This window comes from Corythoichthys intestinalis, chromosome 8 (genome assembly GCF_030265065.1).
Source record: "Corythoichthys intestinalis isolate RoL2023-P3 chromosome 8, ASM3026506v1, whole genome shotgun sequence".
Lineage (NCBI taxonomy): Eukaryota > Metazoa > Chordata > Actinopteri > Syngnathiformes > Syngnathidae > Corythoichthys > Corythoichthys intestinalis.
Window position 1 is genome coordinate 19,555,946 of NC_080402.1, and position 17,552 is coordinate 19,573,497.

At 41.5% G+C, this 17,552-nt stretch overlaps 1 protein-coding gene across 1 annotated transcript in view; it reads right to left on the minus strand.

Annotated features, from left to right (window-relative positions):
- Nucleotides 1-8,003: 8,003 nt before the first annotated feature.
- spock3 (SPARC (osteonectin), cwcv and kazal like domains proteoglycan 3) overlaps nucleotides 8,004-17,552 on the minus strand; it is a 51,464-nt gene continuing 41,915 nt past the window's right edge. The window contains exon 11 of the mRNA XM_057843462.1: nucleotides 8,004-12,833. Within this exon, the coding sequence (XP_057699445.1) occupies nucleotides 12,685-12,833 (149 nt within the window). The 3' untranslated portion in view covers nucleotides 8,004-12,684. The remainder of the gene's footprint in view (nucleotides 12,834-17,552) is intronic.

Sequence of the window (17,552 nt, forward strand, 5' to 3'; positions counted from 1 at the left end):
CTTTGAACGTGGCATGGTTGTGGGTGCCAGAAGGGCTGGTCTGAGTATTTCAGAAACTGCTGATCTACTGGGATTTTCACGCACAACCATTTCTAGGGTTTACAGAGAATGACAGAGAAAAATATCCAGTGAGCGGCAGTTCTGTGGGCGGAAATGCCTTGTTGATGCCAGAGGTCAGAGGAGAATGGCCAGACTGGTTCGAGCTGATAGAAAGGCAACAGTGACTCAAATAACCACCCGTTACAACCAAGGTAGGCAGAAGAGCATCTCTGAACGCACAGTACGTCGAACTTTGAGGCAGATGGGCTACAGCAGCAGAAGACCACGCCGGGTGCCACTCCTTTCAGCTAAGAACAGGAAACTGAGGCTACAATTTGCACAAGCTCATCGAAATTGGACAATAGAAGATTGGAAAAACGTTGCCTGGTCTGATGAGTCTCTATTTGTGCTGCGACATTCGGATGGTAGGGTCAGAATTTGGCGTCAACAACATGAAAGCATGGATCCATCCTGCCTTGTATCAACGGTTCAGGCTGGTAGTGTAATGGTGTGGGGAATATTTTCTTGGCACTCTTTGGGCCCCTTGGTACCAATTAAGCATCGTTGGCCTACCTGAGTATTCTTGCTGACCATGTCCATCCCTTTATGACCACAACGTACCCAACTTCTGATGGCTACTTTCAGCAGGATAATGCGCCATGTCATAAAGCTGGAATCATCTCAGACTGGTTTCTTGAGCATGCCAATGAGTTCACTGTACTCAAATGGCCTCCACTGTCAGCAGATCTCAATCCAATAGAGCATCTTTGGGATGTGGTGGAACGGGAGATTCGCATCATGGATGTGCAGCCGACAAATCTGCACCAACTGTGTGATGCCATCATGTCAATATGGACCAGACTCTCTGAGAAATGCCTCGAGCACCTTGTTGAATCTATGCCACAAAGAATTGAGGCAGTTCTGAAGGCAAAAGGGGGTCCAAGCCGTTACTAGCATGGTGTACCTAATTAAGTGGCAGTTGAGTGTTTATATATATACGGTGTATATATATATATATATATATATATATATATATATATATATATATATATGTATAGTATTCGGCCCCCTTGAATCTTGCAACCTTTCGCCACATTTCAGGCTTCAAAAATAAAGATATGAAATTTATTTTTTTTGTCAAGAATCAACAACAAGTGGGACACAATCGTGAAGTGGAACAACATTTATTGGATAATTTAAACTTTTTTAACAAATAAAAAACGGAAAAGTGGGGCGTGCAATATTATTCGGCCCCTTTACTTTCAGTGCGGCAAACTCACTCCAGAAGTTCAGTGAGGATCTCTGAATGATCCAATGTTGTCCTAAATGACCGATGATGATAAATAGAATCCACCTGTGTGTAATCAAGTCTCCGTATAAATGCACCTGCTCTGTGATAGTCTCAGGGTTCTGTTTAAAGTGCAGAGAGCATTATGAAAACCAAGGAACACACCAGGCAGGTCCGAGATACTGTTGTGGAGAAGTTTAAAGCCGGATTTGGATACAAAAAGATTTCCCAAGCTTTAAACATCTTAAGGAGCACTGTGCAAGCCATCATATTGAAATGGAAGGAGCATCAGACCACTGCAAATCTACCAAGACCCAGCCGTCCTTCCAAACTTTCTTCTCAAACAAGGAGGAAACTGATCAGAGATGCAGCCAAGAGGCCCATGATCACTCTGGATGAACTGCAGAGATCTACAGCTGAGGTGGGAGAGTCTGTCCATAGGACAACAATCAGTCGTACACTGCACAAATCTGGCCTTTATGGAAGAGTGGCAAGAAGAAAGCCATTTCTCGAAGATATCCATAAAAAGTCTCGTTTAAAGTTTGCCACAAGCCACCTGGGAGACACACCAAACATGTGGAAGAAGGTGCTCTGGTCAGATGAAACCAAAATTGAACTTTTTGGCCACAATGCAAAACGATATGTTTGGCGTAAAAGCAACACAGCTCATCACCATGAACACACCATCCCCATTGTCAAACATGGTGGTGGCAGCATCATGGTTTGGGCCTGCTTTTCTTCAGCAGGGACAGGGAAGATGGTTAAAATTGATGGGAAGATGGATGCAGCCAAATACAGGAACATTCTGGAAGAAAACCTGTTGGTATCTGCACAAGACCTGAGACTGGGACGGAGATTTATCTTCCAACAGGACAATGATCCAAAACATAAAGCCAAATCTACAATGGAATGGTTAAAAAATAAACGTATCCAGGTGTTAGAATGGCCAAGTCAAAGTCCAGACCTGAATCCAATCGAGAATCTGTGGAAAGAGCTGAAGACTGCTGTTCACAAACACTCTCCATCCAACTTCACTGAGCTCGAGCTGTTTTGCAAGGAAGAATGGGCAAGAATGTCAGTCTCTCGATGTGCAAAACTGATAGAAACATACCCCAAGCGACTTGCAGCAATAATTGGAGCAAAAGGTGGCGCTACAAAGTATTAACGCAAGGGGGCCGAATAATATTGCCCGTCCCACTTTTCAGTTTTTTATTTGTTAAAAAAGTTTAAATTATCCAATAAATTTTGTTCCACTTCACGATTGTGTCCCACTTGTTGTTGATTCTTGACAAAAAATTAAAATTTTATATCTTTATGTTTGAAGCCTGAAATGTGGCGAAAGGTTGCAAGGTTCAAGGGGGCCGAATACTTTTGCAAGGCACTGTATATATATATATACATACGGTATATATATATGTTTATATTGTAATGTCCGTAACTTTCTGCGGGCCGCGAAGGGGCCATGGGACTGCCGAGTGGTGACGTAGGGGGAAGTAGGGGGTGTGGTAGGACGGCGTGAGCGAGAGTGTTGGACGCATGTTGCAGCAGTTCGCAGTTATTTGTGTTTTTTTTCTATTGTTGCCACAATAAAGTGAAGGTATCCATCATTCATTCCTCTCCTTCTGTTCCCTCATTCGGGGCTATTACAATATGTATATGTTTAAAAAATATTTTTTTTGTGAATAACATGGTCACCAGGTCACGTTGAATAAGGCACTATTGGAAAAGTTAACTGTTGACAGTGGAGGCGTTACAAATTAGTGATTTTCTTTACAAAACAGCGAAATTTTCTAAAATTCAATTCGAGGTCGAAAATGAAGATAATTATGATGAGAGTTCTATCTACCTTTGGTGTCTTCAGATAGGTAAGACAAGCTTGCATTGGAGCCACATTATTTTTGTTGTTGAGCTGCCGCCGTGCAGAGCGCTGTTGGATATTTGTGTGCCATTTATTAAAGAGTTGTGAAAAGGGGGTGTCAAACTGAGGCTTATTGGACCTTTTAGTTTTCAAATGTGTTTGTGTATCATTGCGCCATCTAGCCGCTATGATTTGCGTTATAATGCACGAGTGCTTTCATTTCCAGTACAAAAACTCCAACACACACTGTGGGTGAAATAGAACATTGTCTTTGTAGTAGCCTAGTAGAAGTACGTAAACTATCCAGCATGTGTGTGTACTGCCATTGTGCACGCCTTATATGGAAAAAATTAAGCTTGAGAACGATAAACCGATACGACCGGATATCCGGTTTTACAGGTGAGTGATACAGCTGTATCAATAGTAAAGTTACCATTCGACAGTAATTATCCATTAAATATTCAATGAACCGATAGTAGAGATAGAATTCGGCTATCGCAAGCACAAGAATCGGCTTCTAATGCCTAGTTCAATGCATTGCTTAATATGATAATAATATAGCTTTTACCTTACATGCTGCACTTGTGTCATTCACCACACAGCGCACTTAGATTGTGACCGCCGTCGTGTTTGCCTCAACTTCCCATTCATTTAGGCCAGTACTTCTCAAATGGTGGGGCGCGCCCCCCCCAGGGGGGCGCAGAGCGATGCCAGGGGTGGCGCGAGTGACCTCGGGGAACATGTTTTTTTTTTGCCGTACTAGAATAAAGTGTACTTGCACATCCACTCCGTGGGTGGCAGTGGCGCTCTCATTTTCAAAGTGCGTGCAGTATTTTTTAAGTAAGCAAAGAGCACACGGAAGAGACTCATGCAGAGCTGGACTCACGCAGCGACCCACTGTCTTCTCCGGTTCTCATGTGTCCGGCCGAGAAGTGCCGTTTTCGGTTTGGGATCGTCACGACCACCGCCCCCACCTACGGTTCTCCCTCGGCCGCTGAGAATGCGCTTTTTTTCGGGCCGTTTGCCTTTTGGCTTTTAATATAGTGGGAAATGAGGAAAGACCACTGTTTACTGAGTCTAAAAATGATTATAGAGGAGAGTCTGAAGCCAAATCAGTTAAGACGCCACTTAAAGACATTAGACCTCAATCTCATTGATAAACCGCTTGATTGTTTTTCAGCGAAAACGTGCCGAATATTGCCAATTGTCACAATCGTCCCACTTTGTCAGTGTTATATCAGTAAACCAGTGAGCACTGTGGTGAATCAGCGAAAATAAAAACTTTCCTTCTGTCCAAAGACACTTTTTTCTATTCTATTCTTCCTTCTATTCAGTTTTGTTTTTTTCGGTCAAAATTTTTGGCATGTTGTCCTGAAGAGTAAATGTTTCTAATCAATTTGAATTTGTTATTATTTACTGATTTTTTTACATTTTATTTTTCAGTATCAAATGGTCAAAAATGTACCTTGAGTGTATTTTTACAGTTTGGATGTGACTTTTTTTTTTTTTTTTATTAAGGCAAATTGATGCGCGTTGTCTTTTCTGTTACAAGCAAAACAATGTTAATAAAGTTATACTTTATTATAAGTTGATCTATGTTACTTTTTTCTTTAATAGAAAAAAAAAAGGACACAATGTTAGGCTGAGGCGTACTTATTATAGTAATATTATAGACATGATACTATTTACAGTGGCGGCAGAGAGTTGGGGGGGGCGCGAAACATTTACCTCTTCCTTGGGGGGGGCGTAACAGAAAATAATTGAGAAGCACTGATTTAGGCAGAACCGCTAGTAGTCGCCGTCATTACCCGATCGTCACGGGCGTGTCATAACAACGCAAGAGCTACCAAAACCACTGTAACGCACGCTCCGTAGCGTTTTCTTCACAGCTCAAAACGAAACTAGTAGTGGCGAAGCAACATGCTAAAACAATGGACAGTTTGCACACCACGCCAGCGACCTGCAGCGACTGATTTTCAACGGACCCCGGAAAACAAAAGTCGGACTTTGAAGTGACGAAGGCAGCCAGATCTGTTCGCATGGGACAGAGCTAGTGTGAAGTGTGAAGCGGTACAGAGATCGTGAGATTTTAACCCTGAAAAATAATCGCACTTAAATTACTTACCTTTTGTGTTCAAAACACCAGGAAATACAGTAATTAAATTACTGCACTTTATTGTTGTCTGTCACTGGAGTTTTATTTATTATCAATCCCATCCAACAAAATGACGGTCATATAGTAAGTTTTAATTTTTTTTTTCCCTGAAAAAAATAAAACATAACATTGGTATGAAATTTTGTTGTTTAATTTAATCTTTAATCTTTTTTTATATGTTTAAAATACTGTATGAACACACACAACAAATGTTTACTATTGTATCGTTTTCACTCTTTATCGAATCGTATCGTTCTTAAAGGGATCCTCTATTTTTAAGACAAGTAATTCTTAAAAGATAAATGTTAGTATGAGTTATAATAATTTGATATTAAAACCCCTCTTCATGTTTTAGTTTTAATAAAGTTTGTAAAATTATTTTAAGTGATAGGTCGCCATTCTTGTTACGTCGCAGTGCGTGACGTCACTGGTCCTGTTGCCGAAATTCCAGCGTGTCACTCGTTAGCTTTCCCAACATGTCGTCAGTTCTACCCTTCCTATTTGAACCAGATCTGAAAAGTGAAGAGCAGGACAGCACTGTAAGTCGTTCACAAGACGAGCATCAGGGAAAAATGCGTGCAGCAAATACCTGATAAGACAAAAGTTGGGCAAAACTGGTGATGCGAGGGAGTCCTGTTGGGAAGTCCGGTTGGGAGCGTGAGTGTATGCTGTCCGGTTTTATTAGCAGATATTCAAGGTAAGCATATTGCGTTTTCAAACTTATCCCAATATAATTAAGTAGATTGTTAGCATCCAGAGCTGTCGTGTGCTTTACATACAGTACAGGCCAAAGAGCACACCTTGTGTAATCCATGTCTTGTACATTGTAACGCGTGGTAGCTAGGATATGTGTATAAAAGTACCAAAAAGGGAGAAGCTTCCACTATGCACATTTATTCACAAAAAATAATATTTCCACCTTGACCACGCTTCACTCGGGAGCTCAGCAGTACGCAAACACGCGTTCCCTGACGAACTCCCAACATTGTTGTAAGGTCCACGTCAGAGTCACTGTCGTCACTGTAGCGTGCCATAGTGCTTTAATTGTTTAGTATGATTTGGGGAAAACTCCCACGAAGAATAGTCAACGTAAAAGATAGCAATATTAATCCAAATCCGCGTTTTTTACTCACTCGAAGATCCAGGAATTAGACCGATCTCATGGCAATGTCGCAGCCGTGTCAGGCCGTCAATTCCACAAAATAGACTGATCCGAAAAGCTGCTGTTTGGGACCGAAAAAATAAAAAAAATGGATAGATCCGAAACCAATATTGCAGACGCGGTGGGACCGTCGGATCCAGAAAATAGACGGATCCATTACTTGACTGAGGATCCAGGAAAAATGTTCGGGCACCAGTTGTAACACCTGGTGGGTAGGATACGTGTATACAGGGACCAAAAAGGGGGAGAAGCTTCCACTTATGCACATTTATTCACTAAAAATAATAATTCCACCTTGACCACTCCCCTTGTTTCCATTTGACTGGAAATTGCATCCAAAAGCAGCACATCGTGGCATTTTACTTCGCGAGTTAGGCTGCAATAAGCACTTGTTGAACACGCTACACATTTGGAAAGATACCAATTACGTCATCACTGCGAGCCTGCAAACCATGGCGCCATCTAACGGTCAAAATATGGACTAAATATTATAAAATATTGCCATTGATTTAACGTTTTATGTGTTTCTAACAACATATTTTAGCACAAGAGAACAATTGTGGTTTATTAGAGCCTACATGTATTTAAGTTAGAGGATCACTTTAAACTGTATCGAATCGTATCGAATCGCTCGGCCTTAAAAATGTATCATTTTTTAATCGAATCGTAACCTGTGTATCCAGATACATATCGAATCGGCTTCATGCCAGAGATTCCCAACCCTAGAAAAAATGCGTGAGCATGACAAATTTGGACAAAGTTCTTAGATGGGAAACACGAAAATAGATCCTCAGCACCCTCTGCTGTGAATGACTTCCGGCGCCCATGACTGTCAGTGAATGAACTATGCTATGCTAACAAGTTAGCCAAAGTGAATTGGCAAAATTTGAGGGAATCCTTGATTTTCTGTAATTTTCTTGACTTTTTGTCCCCACAAGTCATGAACATCATCATGCGTGCTTATATTTGTTGTAGTTACTGCAACTGGCCCAGAAACAAGATTCCCAGGTCGATATGAAGTACATGCCTTCTCTCGGCAATGTTATAAGTTTGCTCCCACTAATGTACTATTTAGTTAGCTCATATCTGTGCTGCTTGTGTATACACACTGTTTAATGTTTGTGTGACGACAAGTCATGAAAAATTAAGCTGTTCTCCTCCTACATAATGCAGTGCTGCTACACGCGTGCGCACATGCAGACAAACAAGCGCTTTGTCACCCTCATCTCCAAAATGAGTTGAAGCATAAACGTGCTTGTCTTCCACTTCAAGTAGTTATCACTTTGTTTCCAAGACAAGATCAGCTGTATATTTCATCAGCTTTGCAACTTGTGCTTTTTCATTTCTCATGTATGACAACGCGTTCCTTCTTTCTCCTCTACCACAGACATGTCTATTGTATGTCGGTTCTGTTTTGTTCCTTATTGAAAATTGAAATATTCGGGAGGAGTGAAACAATGATGAGACCGGATTGAGTTAGCAAAGGACACAAAGCAGCAAATGTTGGTCAATATAGCTTTTTATTTCAGCAAATCATAGATACACTGTAAAAAAGAAAGAAGCATCTGTATGTCCAGAAGCTTTTGACGCAAACCAAGACGACAGTGTTTAGAATAACTACAGTGTCTACTCTACGCTAAACAAGTTTGCAAGTAGAAATATTCATTAGAATTTCTAGATGTCAAGTGGAATTCCATGTTAAGTGATTGAAAAAAAGAACTATCAGGGTAACATTTTAGTTTGGACTAGGCATGTGCCGGTTACCGGTCTCAAGGTTTAACGTGGTATGAAAACGTCACGGTTTCAAAACCACTAAAATTTTCCGTCATACCGTAGTATAGTATTAGCTAGTTTTTTTATGTCACACAAATTCAGCGAGAAATCCGTTGGAGCGGCAGCGCTCACCCCTCCCTCTCCGGTTGTTGCTCTGTCCTGTGTCTGTCGGTGACACTACAACTAAGCTTTTTCCCCCATCAAAAAAGACAAAGTTGCTACTATGGGAGTACCTCAGCTACTGATAAGAAACAGACGGCCGCGGCTTAGAAGAGGAAGGACAGCAGGACCTCCAACATGATTTCGCATTTACGTGATCATCATCCGTCACTTTACACAAAATTTAAGGTAAGTAAACGCTATCATGAACGTTTCCCACCAGCTACAAGAGCGATGGTAAAACAAATACTATAACGTAAGTTTGTCAACGAGGCAGATAACGTGGATAGTTAACATGCCAAGACGGCTAACTAGTTTCCTCTATACGGAAGACTTTACAAATGTAGGCTAATGGTAGACAGGAAACTAGTTAGCCGTCTTGGCATGCTTTCTAAGACGGCTAACTAGTTTCCTCTCTATCATTAGCCTACATTAGTAAAGTCTTCCGCCATTGTAGACATCTGTTCAAAATAGCATTTTCATATTACCGCCTAAGCTCCTCTGTGGCAAGGCTCCGGGGGTCGATGAGATCTGCCCGGAGTTCCTAAAGGTTCTGGATGTTGTGGGGCTGTTGTGGCTGACATTCCTCTACAACATTGCATGGACATCGGAGACAGTGCCTTTGGATTGGCAGACCGGGTTGGTGGTCCCCCTTTTTAAGAAGGGAGGAGGACCTTTTTACGGAGGGTGAGTTCAAATTATAGAGGGATCACATTCCTCAGCCTTCCCGGTAAAGTCTATTCTGAGGTGCTGGAGAGGAGGGTCCATCAGGAAGTTGAATCTCGGATTCAGGAGGAGCAGTTTCGTTCCGGACTTGGAACAGTAGACCAGCTGTACACCCTCGGCAGGGTTTTTGAGGGTGCATGGGAGTTCGCCCAACCAGTCTACATGTGTTTTGTGAATCTGGAGAAGGCGTTCGACCGGTGTGCCTCGGGGAGTCCTGTCGGGGGGTGCTCCAGGAGTACGGGGTACCGAGCCCCTTGGTGAGGGCTGGTCAGTCCCTGTACGACCGGTATCAGAGTTTGGTCCGCATTGCCGGCAGTAAGTCAAATTTGTTGCCAGTGAGGGTTGGACTCCGACAAAGCTGCCCTTTGTGACTGATTCTGTTCATAATTCTGTTCATAATTTTTATGGACAGAATTTCTAGGCGCAGCTGAGGTGTAGAGGGCGGCCGGTTTGTTGACCTCAGCATTGCATCTCTGCTTTTTGCAGATGATGTCGTGCTGTCGGCTTCATCAAGCCGTGACCTCCAACTGTCACTGGAGCGGTTCGCAGGCGAGTGTGAAGTCAGCACCTCCAAATCCGAGACCATGGGCCTCAGTCGGAAAAGGGTGCAGTGCCCTCTCTGGGTCGGGGATGAGAGCCTGCCCCAAGTGGAGGAGTTCAAATATCTTGGGGTCTTGTTCACGAGTGAGGGTAGGAGGGAGCGGGAGATCGAGACGGTGCAGCGTCTGCAGTAGTGCGCACTCTGCACCAGTCCGTAGTGCTGAAGAAGGAGCTGAGCCGAAAGGCGAAGCTTTCGATTTCCCAGTCGATATACGTTCCTACCCGCACCTTATGGTCACGAGCTGTGGGTCGTGACCGAAAGAACAAGATCCCGGATATAAGCGGCCGAAATAAGTTTCTTCCACAGGGTGTCTGGGCTAAGCTCGGTCATCCGGGAGGGACTCGGTGTTTAGCCGCTACTCCTCCGCGTTGAGAGGAGCCAGCTGAGGTGGCTCGGGCATCTGGTTCGGATGCCTCCTGGACGCCTCCCTGGAGAAGTGTTCCGGGCATGTCCAACCGGTGGGAGGTGCCGGGAACGATCCAGGACACGCTGGAGAGACTATGTCTCTCGGCTGGCCTGGGAACGCCTTGGGATCCCGCCGGAGGAGCTGGTTGAAGTGGCTGGGGAGAGGGAAGTCTGCACTTCCCTGTTAAAGCTGCTTCCCCCGCGACCCGTTCCCGGAGCAAGATGATGGATGGATGGATGGATAATACAGCCTGTGGTGTTTTTTCTCTCTGGTGACTTTCTGTGTTGAGAGAGGGTGTGTGTGTATAATGTGTAAATAATGATACGAGTCATACACACGTGTTCTTTCGCTTACCCTCCCTCGCCATTAATATTCAACTAATTAATATTAATAGTAGTAGTGGTATGTGTTTTACATAAAGTCAATTTGATCACATATTGTTTAAGTCCAGTTCTATATTACCAAGGGTTCTTGTTCAAATGTTGAGCAACTTGAGCTGTGGCTGTGGATTTATTCTATAAGTTCTATTTATTTCAATTGTATTCAAAATATTTCAGTTATTTATTTTTTTGTTATTTTATTTATCTATTTTAACGTTATATTCATGTTGGTGTTCCAATTTGCAAATTTGTTGTGAAAATTAAAAAAATCCTGTTCAATTGATTTTTTTTAAACCCATAAAATAACACATTTTAGAGCTATAATTGCAATACCGTGAAACCGCAATATTTTTGCTTAAGGTTGTCATACCATCAAAATCTCATACCGGCACATGCCTAGCTTCGACGGCACATTTTAGAGATTTCGACAGCTGGTTGAAAACTAAAAATGCACAGATGACTTCAATGTATCCCCTACAAATTTTTATTCATGGTACTGTACTACATATGTTGTTAGATACCACTAATAAAAAAGTTTGAGGAAAAAAATGTCATACTTACAGAAAGGATCAGCAATTTTGAACCCATGTTGAGCACATTTTCCGAAAGAAAAACTCTTGAATCTCGTTGATGGCGAGGAATATGGGAAACAATGAATGAATACTTACTCCAGTTAGATTACCCCCCAAAAAAAAAAAAGTCCATTGAAAACCAGAATCTGACATGAAAAACTGAAGTACAGCTGATCCCAGATCTGTATCTAAGTTCATTTACCGGTCATTATAGCTGGTGAGCATATATGCAAATCAAAACTTAGTTTTTTTTTTTTCATGTAAAGCCATCTAAGGCAATTTTTTTAACTCGGTGTCCTATTATACTGTATAAAACGTGGAAGTCCAGCTGAATCTAACAGTTAACCCCTAAATAGCTTGTGTGTGTCTCTAACTATGTCTTAGCATTTCTATGAAAAACGAAAGGAGAAGTAGTAAGAGAAAAGCCAGACAGTAAAGTCCCTCTCACATAGTTTCACGATCAGATCAGCCAGCTTAGGCCAGGTTCAGTCCAGTAAGCATGTGTCACCTGCTCCTATAGTCACCTGTCCCTGCTGGAAAAAGGCACACCTTCACCTTTCCGCCACCTTGCTTGATTCTACTTCTTTGACTGTGCAACTCACTTCTTTTTTTCAAATTGAATAAGACTTAAAAAAGAAAAAAAAATGCATAACATCTACTGTACAGCATGTTCTTTTTTCACAAGCTCAGTAAACATCTTTTATGTGATTTGTTGCTAGTCGTGCTTCAATCTGTACACGCTATTTTGAAGTTGGCTGCTGCAACGTCACGCAGCGTTTGGACATGCTACAACAAATCCTCTGTAATCATCCAACAATGGATTAGAAAAATACATCATCATTTTCACTGTCGACGCCTCTGGGTTTTCCCCCCTCCCTCTAAGCACTAATCGGTTGCTGAGCCTTTTGAGATGATTTTTTTTTTTTTTTTTTAAATGTTGGTTTTCCAACGCTTAACACCGTGTCTCAACTCTACCAACAAAGAAGCGTGTCCGACCCTTATCTTGCTTTTTCCACACAGTCACAGTTACGAATGAAGATGAAAAGAAACCTAAAGAGTGCAATATTCTCTTATCTACATCATCAACATCCCACCTATACACTGGAACATTAGATAAGGAGCGGGAGAGAGAGGGATAAAGAAGAGGAGGCGGAAAATCTCTTAAATAGCGCGCCTCAGGCATCAACACACTAAGAGTGGTGAACAAGGACAGGACACACTCGAGGACATGAGTGTCCAATCAAAGGGGAGCTTTTTGCACATGTGACCACATCCAAAACATTGGACGGGCTGCCATTCTTGGCAGTGGCACTCAAGGGAAAACAAACAAACCAAAAAAACGCCATTAAGCCAACAGGTATTTTTAGATTCAGGAAGCAAAATGAAATAAAAAACTGAACTGATTTTTAAAAATATATTTGTATAGGTAGAAATAAAAGAAAATTAGTCCTTAGGGTGTTAGTATGATGAATTATCTGCCTGGGTGCGTCGCTTAGAAACGTGCAGTTTGACCAAACAAACAGTTTCTCTTATTTTTTTCTTAAAAAAATGACAGTAAAATAAAATTACGACACATATTCGTCATCGTCGTCATCATCCTCGTCATCCTCATCGTCCATCCCGGCCTGCTCGCTCAGGACGAAGGAATCTTCGTCGTCTTCGGTTTCCAAGGAGTCACCGCTACCGAGATCTCCTGAAGACTCTAAAATAACACCTAAAAATAGAGAAGCATCCAAAATGTCACGATTGTCTTCTAAAAAATGTGTCATTTTTTTTTCCCCCTTCGAGTGTAATTTTGAAACGGCTTGTGTGCGAGGATGCAATCTTACACTAGTTTGATTCGAAGTAACTACAAAACAACCTTGAGCTATCGAAGCGAACTAGCTGCAAGCTGCATACAGAAACACTTGAGCCTGAGAGACATCCGTCATCTGAACAATAATTACTCACAGTAGTCGAAATACTCATGAAATTATTAAACTTAAGGCCATAATTTACATAAAATCAAAATCGAGGGAGCCAGCTTTGCCCCGACTCGTGCAAGCAAAGACAGCTAATTGATGCCCCCTTCATAATAAATGTAAATAATACAATTAACAATTAATAAAATACAGTCTGTGAGAGTGCAGCGTTTGCAGGCAGGATATACAGTCCCTGACAAAAGTCTTGTCGCTTATTCATCTTGTAGATACAATTGCTAATAACTAGCGCTGTCAAAATTATCGCGTTAATGAGTGTTAATTAATTTTTAAAATTAATCACGTTAAAATATTTGACGCATTTAACCCCCGCTCAAACAGATTAAAATGACAACAAAGTGTCATTTCCACTTGTTACTTGTGTTTTTTGGTGTTTTGCCGCCCTCTGCTGGCGCTTGGGTGCGACTGATTTTATGGGTTTCAGCACCATAATTATTATTGACATCAACAATGGCGAGCTACTAGTTTAAACATTAAGAGGGGTTTTAATATAAAATTTCTATAACTTGTACTAACATTTATCTTTTAAGAACTACAAGTCTTTCTATCCATGGATCAACTTTAAGAGAATGTTAATAATGTTAATGCCATCTTGTTGATTTATTGTTATAATAAACAAATACAGTACTTATGTACAGTATATTGAATGTATATATATCCGTCTTGTGTCTTATCTTTCCATTCCAACAATAATTTACAGAAAAATATGGCATATTTTAGAGATGGTTTGAATTGCGATTAATTACGATTAATTAATTTTTAAGCTGTGATTAACTTGATTAAAAAATTTAATCGTTTGACAGCCCTACTAATAACCTGACTTTTAATTATTCAATTGGTTTCAGAAATGGCTCGTATGAAAGCTGAGACCCTCTCAAATGACGTTGAATGTACAAAAATATATTTGTTTCACTGAAAAAAGATTTATCATTTAATGAAGACATAAAGGTCAGATTTCGGCAAGACAAAAGTTTTGTCGTCTATAGAAAGTAGTGTGAAAATTGACCAAAAATGTACTTCAAATACAAAAATATGTTACATAACATAAGCGAATTAAGTGGTGGTCTTTTAGATACAAATTTAATATTTTGTATGACTCCCATGGGTTTTGGCAAGCATTCATACACTTTATTGATGAGGTCATCAGGAACATCAAAGAAAGCAGTCTTGTATGCCTCCCAGAGTTCATCAACATTCTTGGGTTTCATCTTCCGTGCTTCCTCTTTCATCCTACCCCAGACATGCTCAATGATGTTCATGTCTGGTGACTGGGCTGGCCAGTCCTGGAGGATCTTGATCTTCTTTGCCTTGAGGAACTTTGAGGTAGAGATTGAAGTATGCGATGGAGCACCATCCTGCTGCAGAATTTGTCCCTTTTTATGGTTGAGAATGTAAGAGGCAGCTAAGATTAGTTGATATTTCAGACTATTTATCTCTCAGGGTGCAGACAATTAAAAAACCGTGTGGCATTTGCCAAGGCCCACAGCCTGTAAAAAGGATGGACGCTGGAAAAGTGGCAAAAGGTGGATTTTTCAGATGAATCTTCCATTGAATTACAGCACAGTCGCCACAAATATTGCAGGAGACCTACTGGAGCCCGCATCGATCTGAGATTCACTCAGAAAACAGTGAAGTTTGGTGGTTACATTATTACCAAAATCATGGTCTGGGGTTACATCCAGTATGGGGGTGTGCGAGAGATCTGCAGGGTGGAAGGCAACATAAATAGTCTGAAATATCAACAAATCTTAGCTGCCTCTTACATTCCTAACCATAAAAAGGGCAACATTCTGCAGCAGGATGGTGCTCCATTGCATACTTCAATCAAGATCCTCCAGGACTGGCCAGCCCAGTCACCAGACATGAACATCATTGAGCATGTCTGGGGTAGGATGAAAGAGGAAGCATGGAAGACGAAACCCAAGAATGATGATGAACTCTGGGAGGCATGCAAGACTGCTTTCTTTGATGTTCCTAATGACTTCATCAATAAATTGTAAGAATCCTTGACAAAGCCCATGGAAGTCATACAAAATGTTAAATTTGGATCTAACAGCACCACTACTTAATTCGCTTATGTTATGTAACATATTTTTGTATTTGAAGTACATTTTTTGTTTAATTTTCACACTACTTTCTGTAGGCGACAAAACTTTTGTCTTGCCAAAATCTGACCTTTATTTCTTCATTAAATGATAAATCTTTTTTCATTGAAACAAATATATTTTTGTACATTCAACATCATTTGGGAGGGTCTTAGCTTTCATATGAGCATTTTCTGAAACCATTTGAATAATTAAAAGTAAGGTTATTAGCAATTGTTTCTACAAAATGGATAAGCGACAAGATTTTCGTCAGGGACTGCACAGGCAATATTTGGAGTATTCGTCAGCTATAAGATTTTAAACACATTGAGCTGTCAACAATGCTAAAAATCAAGCTCCTAGACTCCACCATCAGTTGAAAAGACAGCTCCCACAGGCATTTCGACACACCTTCCTGTAGGGGGCCGGACCCGGGCAGAAGTTAAGTTGGCTGTCACTGTGATAAACTCAAACATACGCTGCGTTCCAACACCAGATTTAAGTGGAAATAAGACAAATGTTTTATTGCATACAAGCAGGCAGGAGTGTCTCAAGATCAGTGTTGGGAATAACAGCGTTATTTTTTTCAGTAACGGGGTAATCTAACAAATTATTTTTTCCGCCGTCACAACGCCGTTACCGTTACTGACGGTCAAAAGCGGTGCGTTACTTACTCTGAATAAATTGAAGAAACTACCAGCCGTAGCGAGTCTACTCTGCTCTGTTTATTTGTCATCCAAGACTTGGGGTGCGTTCAGGTTCGAGAATAGCGCACGTGTTTTGTTTTGTGCTTTTTATTAGCAAAGATATACCACACAGGACGTGCTGGCACTCTCTTTCTTTAATAAAACATATAACTTCAACATTAACACAAATGTACAGCTCTCACCAGGCCGTGTCTCTAACTCACTCCCGCATCATGTGAGCAAAACAATAATGGCGCCGTGTGCACTTTAGGGTGCCTCGGATAATTCTGTATCAGAATATTACAGCACGTACTTCTTATGACTCCAGTCTGTTTATCCCTGCTCATTCAATTAGACAATGCTTTCCAAAGCTTGCTAACGTTTCTGTTTTTGCTACACCTGAATGCGAGCCTCGTTCCCATCCCCCACTGTCAGACAGAAAGAATGCTGCTTCCATCTTGAGGACGGCAGACGCTTTCAGGGTGACGGGAGGAGTAGGGGGACGAGGCTACCTGAATGGACCACCTGGAGAGATGCGATGGAAGTGATTGTGATTGGCTGAGGGTTAGAGTCATGTGTCATGGTAAGCCAATCAGAGCCGGTGTTTTGACACACAAACCGGAACAGCGCGTGCGGCAAACACACACACGCAAAACAGATGTTTACTAACGCATCTAGTTTTCCATACTTCAATGTTGCTAACCCAGTCGAGTCTGTCGTTTTGCATCTAGTTCTATATGCATATGATATCTATTATCTACAGTAAAACGATGTTGACGTAGTTTGCAGCGGCTGTCAGCAGCAGTCAGGTATTCTTGTGTTTTTTATCCAGCGGCATGAGTTGAGCTAAAGCCGTGAGTTGAGCATTGGCATTACCCGGGTCTATGACAAGCATGATGTTTACTCTTAGGACGCAATGCGGTCCGTTTCTCATTGCGTCCCGAAGGCCGCGCTGGGCATGTTGTACCATGGTTCTAAGTGTTGGATGGTGCGTCTTTACTCACGAGAGATAATGGCACCTTATCCAGAATGAATTCTTCGGCAACGACTCTTGTTATTCCCTGGGCTTTGGGACTGTCAAGTGCCAGTTTGTCACACATAGCAAAAGTTTCAGCCAGTGTTAGTTGCGTAGGACCTTTCTTTTTGTCTTCGGTTTTCTTAACATACTCCTTATATTGTTTGTGGTGGTATTTGGCTAAATGCTTGATTAGGTTGGTTGTATTAAAACTTCTTACAGCTTTACCACCACGCTTGACTTTATTGTGGCATATGTTGCACTCTGCCTCTTTCTCTTTGTCGTCCTTTAAGGTGAAATAATCCCACACAGCTGACATTTTTACCGATAAAGTCTCTCGGTAAATTGGGAGATGGTAATGTAGTGTGTTGAAGGTGTGCTGTAAAATGGGGACCGGATTATAGGGAAACCGAAGTAAAAACTGGAATGGATTATGTAAGTCGGTGCGCTGGAAAACCCGGACCAGACTTGGATCGGAAGTCTGGATCGGAATTTTTCCGTGGCGGCCGATCTGATACTGATGCGCATTTTTTTGCCCATATCGGTGTCCGATCCGATATTACATGTCTAGTTGTAACTGTTAGTTACTTTTTCAAATCAAGTCACTAGTGAAATCGTTTCTTTTTAAAGGCAAATGGTGCAACAATTGATTTTTTTTTATTATCCTGT